Source organism: Drosophila elegans, unplaced genomic scaffold (assembly GCF_018152505.1).
Source record: "Drosophila elegans isolate 14027-0461.03 unplaced genomic scaffold, ASM1815250v1 contig_814, whole genome shotgun sequence".
Taxonomy (NCBI): domain Eukaryota; kingdom Metazoa; phylum Arthropoda; class Insecta; order Diptera; family Drosophilidae; genus Drosophila; species Drosophila elegans.
Genome location: NW_024546167.1, coordinates 11,684,152 through 11,697,165, shown reverse-complemented (window position 1 = coordinate 11,697,165; position 13,014 = coordinate 11,684,152). Strand labels below are relative to the sequence as shown.

At 39.0% G+C, this 13,014-nt stretch overlaps 4 protein-coding genes and 2 non-coding genes across 6 annotated transcripts; 2 read left to right on the top strand and 4 right to left on the bottom strand.

The window, feature by feature from the left end:
- Positions 1–186: 186 nt before the first annotated feature.
- LOC108138734 lies at positions 187–667 on the bottom strand. The gene is made up of 2 exons (XM_017261113.2): positions 392–667; positions 187–332 (listed from the first exon to the last, which is right to left on the bottom strand). The coding sequence occupies exons 1-2, from the start codon at positions 633–635 to the stop codon at positions 211–213; spliced, it is 366 nt and encodes a 121-aa protein (XP_017116602.1). The 5' UTR covers positions 636–667; the 3' UTR covers positions 187–210.
- Positions 668–791: 124 nt separating this feature from the next.
- LOC108138613 lies at positions 792–1,362 on the top strand. The gene is made up of 2 exons (XM_017260903.2): positions 792–1,156; positions 1,227–1,362. Exons 1-2 carry the CDS (start codon positions 814–816, stop codon positions 1,334–1,336), a joined length of 453 nt encoding a protein of 150 aa, XP_017116392.1. The 5' UTR covers positions 792–813; the 3' UTR covers positions 1,337–1,362.
- Positions 1,363–1,571: 209 nt separating this feature from the next.
- Trnas-aga lies at positions 1,572–1,653 on the top strand. Its single transcript has one exon. It is a non-coding gene; the product is annotated as a tRNA-Ser (tRNA).
- Positions 1,654–2,054: 401 nt separating this feature from the next.
- Trnas-aga lies at positions 2,055–2,136 on the bottom strand. The gene has a single exon. It is a non-coding gene; the product is annotated as a tRNA-Ser (tRNA).
- A 159-nt stretch (positions 2,137–2,295) lies between these two features.
- LOC108138993 (abhydrolase domain-containing protein 2) lies at positions 2,296–8,152 on the bottom strand. The gene is made up of 5 exons (XM_017261582.2): positions 7,724–8,152; positions 4,168–4,337; positions 3,751–4,105; positions 3,337–3,686; positions 2,296–3,265 (listed from the first exon to the last, which is right to left on the bottom strand). Exons 1-5 carry the CDS (start codon positions 7,876–7,878, stop codon positions 3,099–3,101), a joined length of 1,197 nt encoding a protein of 398 aa, XP_017117071.1. The 5' UTR covers positions 7,879–8,152; the 3' UTR covers positions 2,296–3,098.
- Positions 8,153–10,228: 2,076 nt separating this feature from the next.
- Positions 10,229–12,834, bottom strand: LOC108139077 (probable tyrosyl-DNA phosphodiesterase). The gene is made up of 5 exons (XM_017261700.2): positions 12,557–12,834; positions 11,953–12,499; positions 11,315–11,704; positions 10,660–11,257; positions 10,229–10,603 (listed from the first exon to the last, which is right to left on the bottom strand). The coding sequence occupies exons 1-5, from the start codon at positions 12,630–12,632 to the stop codon at positions 10,472–10,474; spliced, it is 1,743 nt and encodes a 580-aa protein (XP_017117189.1). The 5' UTR covers positions 12,633–12,834; the 3' UTR covers positions 10,229–10,471.
- Between the last annotated feature and the right edge of the window lie 180 nt (positions 12,835–13,014).

Genomic DNA, 13,014 nt, shown 5'->3' with positions numbered 1-13,014 from the left:
TTCATTACTGTTCCTATTAAAAAAAAAAAACAATAAAAATTCGAGTTTTTCGAATAGGTTATTTACCAATAATCGCTGATAAAGTAATGCAATAATTTTAAAGCCCCAGTAAAGTGGAAAGCTGTATAGCCTAATTGCTGCCGGTTAAAAACTGCAGTTAAACCAGAAATATATATACGCATCTTATTTGTTTAACCATTGCATATTTATTTAGAAACACACATCCTTAATCTTAGCTTTACAGAACAAGTTGCAACAGTTTGGATGCTTGTGTGTATTAATATTGATGTCCAGACACTCCTGATGACTGCGATTGGGCAGTCTGAAAACAGCTGCAGAAAAGTGTGATTGCAAATGGAATATATTATTTTCATAAAGTATGACAACTTACGTAGCTTGCTCTTTCTGTTGCGAAACTCATTGATGTTGTCGATCTCGGCCTTACAGCTGAGGACCCAATTGCAGGGCTTGTCCCACTCGGAGCAGGTGAAATCGCAAACACACTGGTACTCTGGCTTTCCCTCGCACAGAGAATTCGAGTTAGTGACCACCGGGCAGAGTTTGTTGGAACAGCCAACAACCAAGTCGGAGGCAACGAAGAGGAGCAGCAGGCTCAGCAGAATATTGGCAGCCATATCGAACACTTCTCAGATGGAGTAGTGGTACAAATACCGACCCTTTTATAGTCTCCCCTGGGGATAAACTGGTCTATTTTTAATTTAACATGTTAAGCAATTGTGTAAACACAAGAGGATTTCTGGGTATAAAAGCAGGCTGTTTTGGTGGCAATATTTCAGTGCCCTTTAATTTAACATGGCTGCCACACGAGCTCTGCTGATATTGCAACTGGTTGCTTGTTTGATCCTCTCGACTTGGGGATGTCAAGATGCCTGCCAGCCATTTACGGGCTGGAACAACTGCTTCGACAACGGCATCAAGGAGCCAAAACTGCCGCCCCGCGATAATGCCTGCTGCGGACCCCATTGCGTCTACACGGGTCCGAATCCTCCGAGTTGTGGTCCCTGCGATTGCAACCCAAGAACGCGTTGTTTCCTGGACACCCATTGTACCGCCCTTATGCCTTTCACCTTTGTCAATGTGTCCGATTGTGACCTGAACAAGGCAAATGAAGAAAGGCAAAAAAAAGGCTTTGCCCGTGAGTTATTATTAAGTTTTAGAATTTTAAGGCATCCTCTTTATAACACTGTTTATAACAATCTCCACAGGTCTGCTTTCTTTCCCCTGGACTGAGGCAATTTGCCTGGGCATGAACAAAAAGTGCGGCATCAATTGTTGTTGCCGTGAGAATTGTCCTACACTGTTTTGTAAATTTTAATATAACCAATAAATTCTGTTTTTTTATGTCTTACCTCTTAAACATTAATCTAGCTTGCTTGTCATTTCAAAATGAAATGACAAAAGTGTTATCTTTTGGTGCTTCTTTCTAAAAATAGCCGTATGTTGGAAAAAAAAGAGTTGCAAAATGCCAGCATTTCCAGCCTCTGTGCGTTGAATCTTTGTCTGGCTTTCCAATCGGCACTAGTTGCCACATTGACCAACATATTCAACAAGCAGTCGTGGCCGAGCGGTTAAGGCGTCTGACTAGAAATCAGATTCCCTCTGGGAGCGTAGGTTCGAATCCTACCGACTGCGAACGAGTTTCCAACTTTTTTTACACACGAAATATTTTGTAAATATATTTAGACTGCACATCTGTTATATTTACCGCAGTTTTATTTTTTCTGATTTATTTTTTTACAGATACTATTTTTTTTGTGGCTTATGTGCCGAAACACCAGTAAGTGCCTTGGATTTACAGATACTATATTTTATTTGTTTACAACTTACAATGTTTTATTCGTTTCTTAAGTACTCTAAGCACCCTATGCGCATTACATTGTGATGTTAAGCGCACGAACATATGTTGTGCGATCGAATTGTTATCGTTGTTTATAATATTCCTTAAAATTATACAACTGCGGTAAATATAACAGATGTGCATTCTAAATATATTTGCAAAATAAATTGTTGGTAAAAAAAAATTGAAACTCGTTCGCAGTCGGTAGGATTCGAACCTACGCTCCCAGAGGGAATCTGATTTCTAGTCAGACGCCTTAACCGCTCGGCCACGACTGCTTATGTCTACGGTGGTGTCAATACCACACTTACATTACATGTAGAGAATTTGTAAAGTAAGGCCCGATAACAACTTATACCGAATTTAGTGTGACCGTTCACTCGTGCAAATGTTTTACATATTTAAAAGCAAGCGGGATGCTAATAAAATAACTTGGCTTTTTAATCAACTGTTATTTATTCGATTTAATATACATTTATAAATACTTTTACAAATACATTTATAAATATTTCTTCAATTCTACTCTATCGGTAAACAAATCGCGTTTCCATCTGACTATCAACTTGGTAAAGATCAGAAAAAAGTATACAAAATTGAAGCCATCGTTGGGCAAATTTCTTTTGGTTTCTCTTTGATTTCCGTGAAATGCATCTTAGTACAAACTGAATAACTAAAATCATATACACACTTACAAAACGAGGTCTACAATAAGGCGTTATTGTTGCTATAGTTAATGGTATGGTGCGGCCATGGACTTATAATTTATAATTACTGTCATACATCGTATTTTGTGTGCGGTGTCTGTTGTACATTTCACATATAAAAATATACATAATTAAAACCTGTTAGATCACAAAGTAAAATGCTAATAAATAGGAATTTGCTTACATATAAGTACATGGATACAAGTGATTTGCGTTAACTAACTAAGTTCAACTGATTCATTGTCTGTTTGGCTCTATAAAGGCCATACAAAAAAGCATAAAAACCGTTGTCGAAAAACTGCAATTTCTGCTTTAAATGCACTTTGCAAAAGTATACATCAATTTATGTTTTCCTGCTTGCGCGGCTGATAATTTTAACTTGCGTCACATCGATATTATATGGTAGAACTATATGTATGGGGTCTTTCGGGCTCGACTCCGATATTCCTTCAAAGATTCATATCCGTCAGCGACAACCAATTTTGACACAAAATCATTTTATAGTCGTGTATGCGTGTGGGGAACAGCGTTATGTCCTAAGAAGCCACCTTGCCGACTTCCTGCATCATGACCAAAGAGCCAACCATGGCCACCAGCGTGCGATCCAGCCAAGTCACCGGGTTCGGGTATAGGAAACCTCCCTCATAAAAGCCCAGATGACCACCATGGGCCACCTCCACGTAGGCAGTAATTTGCCGAGTGGCTGCAGAGAAAAGGAAGTTTGGGTTAAATATCTAACAGATATAGATATTTACAATATTGTCCTCTACTCACTGGCATGCTCCTTGATGGGATGCAGCAAATTCTCCGGAATTAGGGGATCATCCTTGGCATTAATAAAGATCATTGGCTTCTTGATCGAATCGAAGTAGAACAACGATGAGCTCCACTTGTACAGCTCCTGGGTGGAGGCGAAGTTGTACACTCGCCTCGTATAGGCCTCATCCAATTCGGGCAGCGTGGCAGCGGCAATAATGTCGCGCTCGTTGAGATTATGCCGAGCCTTCACTTCGTCAGACAGCAGGATATGGCGATGTCTCAGGATAATGCTTTTCACGTTCTCCGTCATGATGTACAGATAGAAGCGTCGGAAGTTCTGCCAATTGAGCAGCCATTTGGTACCCCTAAAACAAATTGCTTTCCAATTATATATATGTTCAATTTAAAGAACCTGAAATGGCAACTCACTCGACGGCATTGTAGCCTTGACATATGGATATGCCTCCAATAACGCTGTTGGGCTTTGTCTTCTGGTCCTCGCCCATGTACTTGGTCACCAAATTACCGCCCAGACTGAAACCGACCGCCACAATTCGAGTTTGACGGTACTTCTGGTGCAAGTGCTCCACCATGGCCGCAAAATCGTCCGTGTGGCCATAGGTAAAGATTCGCGTTGAGGTCACCTGGACACTACGCAATGCTCCAATGTGATTTAGCACCGCACAGCGGTATCCATTGCACTGGGCCAAATGGACAAAGGTGCGAATGTACACCGATTCCGAGCTGTTGGCAATACCCGGACAAATGGCCACCGTGATGTCATCTATGCAAACGTGTTGAGTGATTAACTCTTTTCATGGATTAAGGACAAGTTAAGTGACTCACCCTCCTGTTCGTTGAGTGGCTGGTACAAGTCGTAGGTAAGAGTGGACCCATCCTGCAGCGACATGTAGACACGTTCACCCAAGGGCCAAGGACACCGCACTCGGCCCACAATGCTGTGCAAAACTGTCTGGACATGACCACTAAAGCCCCATAGTCGTGGTGGAATGTAACTGAAAGTCGCGAAAACAATGTGTTTATTAATAAAAATATCTGCTACAAACAATGGTAATCAATAGCACATAAGCACAATCTAAGGATTTATAAACACCGAGGTATAAGCTTAATTTGAAAGATAAGTAAAGTAAACATTATATTTTTAATTCCCCATCAAAATAAATCAATCAGTGAAACCCTTTTATCAGCAAACTTTTTATCAGTTTTTTTGTTTTTGTTTGGCCACTTATATTTCAGTCATTGTGTTCTTGAATCTTTTGACCTTGACATTGCGCTTTGAATTATCTTAGCAGTAATAAATCTGCTTCCAGTTCGTAAGCAGGCAGTTTGCCAAATTTGACCAAATATAATTCATACAAATTGATTTTTGATTTGCGCCCAAGATTTTCAATGGGATGACTTACAAATGCGAAAGAGAATGGAGGTAAATGCACAAAGCAGCAATTCTGAAAACAGCATTAGAACCAATTGAACCTAATTGAGCACGCAACAACACCAGAATTAGATGGAGAAAGTGGGATGTGCACTGAGGAAAACAATTGACAAATAAAAGAATTCATAAAACTAGTATAGTAGTAGTTTTAAATTCTTAAGGTTAATAAATGGGAACATCTAAAACTATTCAACAGCTCTTACGGTTTAAAAAAGTATGAATTCAATTTTTAAAATTACATTTTTAAATGAAAGCTGCATTAAATAGTTTCGATTTTTTTCTTAGTGTATCAAAAATCATGTCAGGCGTGCAAAAACGTGATACAATTTTGTGTATCCACTTTTGAGCCCAGCAACAGTAGCCTTCCAATTAGTATCAATCAAAGTAAAATTGTGGATAAAGTGGGTGAAGGGGCGTGGTCACTTTGGGAACTGGCACAAATGCCGGCATATGTTTTTACCTGTTCAAATTTTAATCACTTTCAAACATACATTTTTAAACACCAATCAATATGTCTGTACATATTTAATAAATAATTCTCTCGCATATGTACATATGAAATGAACTTTTGCGTCGTAAAAATGTATCGTTAAAGGTTCTCTGCCCTAAAAAAAAAAGAAAAACAGCTGCAATTTTTTCCCACCTTTTAAGCAAATTTGCACAGTAAAGAGTAGACAATAAAAATAATAGCCTGCAAAAAGGTTAACAACAAAATGTGCAATTGAGTCATCGTCGTCGCAATTTTCAATGTCGCACCCCTTAAAGTAAACATCTTCACTTAGTGGTTGCCAGGAAATTAGATACCTTGAAAAGCTTCTCGGCATTTGATCTTTACGTAAGTAAGCATGTTTACGTTATATCATTATGGTAATTAAATCTGACGGTTTATTAGCCAATTTTAGAATAACACTTGTACAAATTATATTCTTTAATGAGAAAATAAACTGCTAAAGTGGGTAACAAATTCTAAACTTAATTTAATAACATAAATGCGAAAATATTTGTTCATCATTGGTAATTATTTTATTTTTGGGAAAATACAATTTCAAGCATTCAAATTTGGGAATGAATCTCATTTTAGGAACACAAATATTTAAGCATACAATTTTAAAATTGGTTAACAGTTTACATTTGAGTAAAATGTAATTTCATCACTTTTAAGTGGGTAGAAAAATATCATAAGATGGCAAAATTAATAGCTTCTCGAGCTTTTTACCTGTGTTAATCTCACCTTTCAACCGGTTTTTTTGTTGCCGAGTGAAAAGATAGGAGAGAAGGGAAGAAAGGTGCAGAGCAATCAAGAGAACGAGCTTACGTAATTTTTGTTGTTAAACAAAAGCGGCAGCCGACTGGGCAAAGCGCCAAAACAAAAAAAAAAAAAACAAAACAAACACAGGTAGTGCCGGCATTAGAATGAGCCAAATGCTAAATACAAAACTGCGCAAACATTTCGCCGGCACTTTTTTTCATTATCATTCCACATATCTATACACAAATACACATATTTTCTAAGGAACTCCCACACCATTATCTGGTTGACAGTCAATTTTGTGGCCATAATCGAGTTGCTAGGCGTTAGTCGCCGTCTTTATTTTCCTAGCCCACTGCGTAATTGTGGGGCGAACTTTGTGCCTACAATTTATATTTTTTTTACTTCTTATCGCCCATTCCGTCAGACACACATAAAAAGTAAATTAAAAAAGTAAGGGAAAAGATTATACAAAATTTCATTTAATTATGCGGTTGGCCGGCAACCGAAAGCAAAAATAATGACAACCGAATGAAAATTTTCCAAGCGCGTGGACACAGCCAAAGAAAAATGTTTGATTGGGATTTTTTTGCACTAATTATTTTTTTTAAATATATTTTAAAATGTAATCATTTTTAAGCAAGAACCAATTTCATTCGTTATTGCAAGTTCCTGCCATTGATAACCCTAATATAATGGAAAAATAAAAAAAAATCAAATTAAAAAACATTTTCTATGCCTGATAACCTATTTAAACTCGTAAAATATTTTTGGCCTATGACTGCAAAAGTCCCCCGCTTGTGAGTAAAGGTTTATTATTTCACCGATAACAGAAAAAAAACCTCAGACCGAAACGAGTGTTCTATAAAATAGAAGTCTATATTGAACACATGTGTCACACAATCAGTTTTATTGTGTCTTGTGCAAATAAAACTATTGCATTTAATCTATTTAATCAATGAGAACCGCAAATGCATTTTACAGACATCGAGGGAAAAGTTTAATAAACTTTTTAATTATTTAGACAGCGACAGCGGTTTTATTGACTAATTGCCATTAATGATTCATTCAGCAGCTGGGAATTTGACGGACTGAGTGAAACAATACCGTCGATTCCATATGCCAGCAAATTGGCCATTTGAAGTAATTTGAGGTAATTGAAGATTTGTTTATCACCAAATATGATGGCAAGCCGTGTGGGATAATAATGTCAATGGGTTTTTGGCACAGTTAAAAGCTGGGCTGCGATGGCATGAGTAATTTTATAGTCGTGGTCAAAACAGCATTATGACCAGGCCTAAAAATAGTGATATTGATTAAAATATTGTTGCAATTTACAAGGGTGCTATAATATACATGGACACGATTGTAAAATGGATTATACGATTTCTTCAAATTGATAAGATTTCTGATAGTGATCTAACTTCCTGCATTAATTCCGTTTCACATAACACACACACGTTTCACATAAAAAGCGCTATAAATCGGTGCTATAATTATTTTGAGTGAAGATTTAATATTTCGGGGTGCGCAATTATTTTAAATGGAAATTTTTGCCGGTACTATAACTTTGCCCACACCCGTAGTTTTGCATATTTATGTTATCACTGCTGCCGCCCCAAGAGCGCCTGTGTGGGCGTGTCAAGGGGTATGCAAAGCATAGGCCTCATAACCTCTGGTTAACTATAACTATAACTTACGGCTCCCTCAGCACGGGCGCAATTTTGTAGAGGCAGTCCAGGAACTGGGCGTCCAGGCACCACACTATCGGTTTCAGCGGCTGACTGTGGACATTCAGGATGCGGAAAAGGATGCAGATGATGACGGCGATGAGGGTCAGGAAGGCGGTGGACATGGTGTAGCCGTGACCTCCAACTTTTTCCCAGGCAGATGGTCTGCCCTATCAGACCTATCCAGTCGCAATCCACCGACCACTTATCCTTAGATTTTTCCGCCTTTCCTTGGGTTTCTAATGCGTTTTCGAGTGAGTCTTGTGTGCCGGGAATGTTTGTGTTTTTATTCAATTCCTTTGATATTTTTCGGGAGGTAAATATATGCGAACACTTTCCAAGGGAACCGGATTTGAAATGCACTCGAAATTTCTGCCTTCGCCTTCTGTTTTTCTGTTTTTTTTTTTAATAGATAGAGGTGGAGAAACACCGATAGCAATATCGATGTTTTTAAAATATCGGTCTATCGATGTTTGTCAGGGACTATCAATGATTATTCATCTCTAACGCATTTTGAATTATTTTACGCCAGTAATAAGTTTATTTCGAATTTCTATTTATGATTTGATCGTTTGCAGTGAAGTTAATAAGCGAATTTTTTAATATGTTTATTGAATACTTATTTGCCCTGCAAATATCAATAAAAACTAATTATGTAACTCTTTCCAGTTTGGAATAACCAGCAGAGGACTAGATTCCAATGATGGCCTCACCGTTTACACAAATGTTACGTACTATATAAACTGAATTATGAATAGAATTGGGCAAAATTAAGACCAAAACGATATTTTTAAAAATTACCGTTACGAAAATAGTGGTGACAAGCCAATACGAGTTTTGGTATTTTTTTTGGGTAGTTTAATTGTTTCTATATACCGTTGGACTATCGCAAACAACTGTCACCTCTAATTTGTAGTTTGTAAAAGTTGTAAACTAAATTAAAGAATGCGAAACTATAAGAGGAAAACCCCCTAAAGAGATCCCGCTGTTCTTCGAGCAGCAGTTGCAGCCATGAAGTCGGGAACTTCTCTACGAGCGGCATCCACTATATTCGGTATACCACGAAGTACACTATTGCTCCATCGGAGAAATAATGAGTCTATAATACCAGACGATCCGGAAACATCAGAGGTGGATATAAATGATGTGGAGATTTCGCCAATAGGATACAAAACCGTATGTTTTAAATAATGTTCTTCGGTTCCAATATTTATCATATTTTACGACTGTTATAGGTATTCACCCAAGATCAGGAATCTGTTTTGGAACAATTTCTTTATGTGGCCAACGATCACTTTAGTTTAACTTCAAAACAAGCCCGATCTCTAGCCTATCAATATGTTATAGCCTGATTCCATTGCCGCATTAAAACGCATTTAGCCAAATGCGCATTTATTTACACAGGGAATCCCATAAGGCTAAATGCCGCATTTAAAATAAATGCGATTTTTAAATGCGATTAAAAACCATTCGCCCCGAAAGTTTTTAGAAAAAATACTGGAAAATACCGATGATTAACGATATTTTGTTCGTGCCACCACTACAACAGCTGTTTTCTATAAGCAAGGTTGGCGCAATTTTTGATGTCTTTTGAATATAAAATCTATTTTGTATAAAAATGACTGAAACCTAGAGCGCACGCTGTAAATTCTGCTCGCAGTACCACAATGCATTACTCCTGGATTTTTGGCATTAAATAACTCCCACATATACGGTGATCTTTGCCCTTTTTAGAAACTGTGGTGGTCTCCATTGCAAGCCCGTCATAACAACGCAATGAGCTCCTCTTCTTTGTCGTCCAAGTTGGCAAATGTCTCGGTCGTAATATGGATGTCCTGCTGAGCATTACAGAGTTTAGTAAACTCACTCGTGTCCAATAATTTTAATTATTTTCTTTTGGATTTGCCAAAATTCAAAAGTATACAAGCCCAGATCAGCTGTTAGTGCCACTCACATGTCGGAGTAGCATTTACTAAATGCTAATGCGCCAATGGAATCAGGCACATTTAAAAAGTCCACTAATGCGGCAATGGAATCAGGCTATTAAACACATTAATGTCGTCTCTCCATTTTCCTGGCATCGTGATGAAATGGCGGGTTTGGAATGGTTTCGCAATTTTAAGGCTCGTCATCCAAAATTAAATCTAACAAAGCCCGAGGGAACCAACTCGGATGCCACGAATGTAGCTGAATTCTTTGCGAATTACTTTTCAGTTGTAAAAGCTGAGTAAAATCGATGGAGTAACGAGCACCAGAGTTTGTCGTAGATAAAGTACAATGAGAGTCCGGATTTTGGTTACTGAAATATGGCCAGTAATGGAAATCAGTCATGTCAAGTGATCATTAGCCAATTCCAATTGATGATATATGGTTAAGGGATAAGACATTTACTTAAACTTCCCAAAGAAATCAGACTGAAACCAAAAGTAGGCTGAAAGCCAGGCCAACTAGTAATTTTCAATAAACATTAGCTAGTAGGGTAAACTAAACTAACAAAAACAGTGTTTATTAGAGCTTTTAAGCTGCCGACATTATTTGCTGAGATAATACATTTTTAACGATGAAACCAAATTTGAGGATCACATAAATAAAGAGCTCGGATAACTAACCAAAACTCGTTTAATGAGAAACATAAATATGAATGTCAGAGGAACAACTATTTTCACGGAACCACAAAGAATATTCAGATTCTAAAAAATAACACGAGCCCTGTAAATCCTAGCCCTGAAGGTAATCCATCAAGAAGGGCTTATCATCTGGAGCATAAGGCGTCAGTGGAACATCGTATGGCAGTGGAAAAGCGGGCACTCCATCGCGATTATTGCCCAAAGGAAAGGTGTCTTCGCCAGTCTGAAATATATTAATAACAATTATCATGTTTATTTTTAAATAATCTCTAAGCTAACCACAAATCTGGGCAGGAACAGGACACCGACTTCATAGTTGGCAATTCTCAGACACGGTTGGATATTCGAGCTCTTATTGAAGCAGCCCCAGGCTGCTTTTGAGAGATTCGCCGAGGTTAGAACGAACCAATATACAGACTGTTGCTCCAGGTTATAGCGCGTATAGCTTTTGATGTGCGGCATGGCACGAGATCGATGTCGATCGCTTGCTTTCCACTGCTGCAGATGCTCCTTGAGCCAGGGCTGCTTATCGTTTGTGTTTTTTCCATAGGGCAGGCATCCGCCACCCAACATGCCATCATGACTGCCGGAGACGTTCCCGAAGCTGGGATAGATCATCTTGAAGGCCGGCATCTGGCGGAGTCTCCCCACCGGAGTGGAATCCTTTTTCAGGCTGTTGACGAAATCCTGCTGTATCCAGGCCTGTACATTAGGACCCAGACTTCCAATACTCGAACTCTGACAGATCACAGGTATGCGATCATCGATGGGAGCCGCATGCTTGGAGAGTAGGGCGCCCAAGCGGGCGTGACCCCAGGGATGACCACGCACGGTGCTCTCGCGATGACCTCCCGGCACAGAGCCCAAAAAGAATACGCTACGGAAGGATTAATAAGTAGGATTCACCAAGAAAAGCAGAATGGAGATAACCTACTTTATGGCGCTAAAGTCACTCTTTCGGATCCTCGCAATCCACGGCTGCAACTGACTGATCTTGTACTCCACCAAATACAGCATTAGATCCTGCTTGAATCCCGTCCGGCTTTCGCCTGCTCCCGTATCCGCATCCTCCGGCAAAGCCGGCAGCTTTGGACTCATCCACAAGCCCTGCGTGCGATTGTGCCAGTCATCCTCGTACAAATTGGCCGTGGAGATGACCACTCGCATGGAGCCATCGCTGTAGCCCAGGAACATCATTTTCGTGTGCGAAGTGGCAAAGGGCGTGGGCATCCTTACATGTATGGCCGTCACCTGCGGCTTAAACTTACTGATGCTCAGCAGCTCCGGCGATTCGTCGCCATAGAGGACCAAAAGCGGTTTGTCCCTGTTAATCAATATTTTAAAGCAAACAAGCAATTAAATGTATTTACTATGAAGAAAAAAGTTAGAAAGTATATCTTTATGTAAGTTAGTTTTAGAAGATGGAATTATAGTTGTTAAAAAGAAAAAGAATATACGAGAACTAGTAGAAGTAACATTAAACAAGAGCAATTTATATTTATGATATTTTTTAAATCTTTTGAGACTTCTTATGGTAACCCACAAATCAAATACTATAGTTCGTTTACTTACAGTATTCCGGCAAAGTAGTAATGTCCAAGGAGCCAGCCAATGTCCACCATGAAATTGATCTGCACGGTGCTCTCGATCTCGCCGAGACTTTCGTCGAGGATTTCCTGGAGGGTAATGCTCAAGGGCTCCGAGTGGGTGGGTTTCGAGTCCGTGATCGCCGTGAGGAACATGTTATAGGGAGCGGCGCGCTCCAGTTTTTGGGCCATTTTCCCCTTTTCCAGCACCACAGGAATGTAATCCCTTATGTTTTTGGCATTCAGCTTCTGTTTTTTGGCCAAATTGGAGGTGTCTTGCGGAGCTGCTGATCGAGAGGTTGAGGAGCCACTGGGATTGGTACCCGAAGATCCTGAAGTGGAGGATCCACTGCTAATCGAAGCAATTGCAGGTGGATTTGAAGCACAAACATTCGCTTCCTTCTCCTTTTTGGCTCCTGATTTGGGAAAAAGTTTCTCCAGCAACTTCAGCTGGGTTTGAATCATTTCGCTGGAGTATTTGGCCGGTATATCGTAGTCCCCCGATTCATTTCCCTTCTCATAGATTGCATCCACTGAGAAATAAACCGCATTAAATATGATTTTTTGCCCCATTCTACGGTTAAACTTACAATGCGCATGGGAAAACTCGCCAAAATGAATGGGATTCTTTCTGTAACATTTCTCGCCATATGGACACTCCTTCATATTGTTAAATATTTAAATTTTAAAACTGAACTCACTGGAATTACAAGAGAATTTCGCAAATACTATGCCAAAAACAAAGCGCGCTCAGCTGGCGATGGCAATTAATCGATTGTAATAATACCAGCCAAAAATAAGACTCGTCCAACGAGACTATGCATGTTTGTTTTGTTTTTTTTTTTAATAACAAAAACACTAAATATTTAATTGGAACCATATTAGAATTTGTTGAAATTTGTACTTATTTATTTATATATTCGAGATAACGGAGTTACAAAATTGTGTAAATGAATATACGGCAAAAGTTTTTCTAAACATGGTTTCAAAGGCTACCTTTTTAATACATTTTAGTATTCCTTTAAAAAATTAACTTAAAAATGCGATA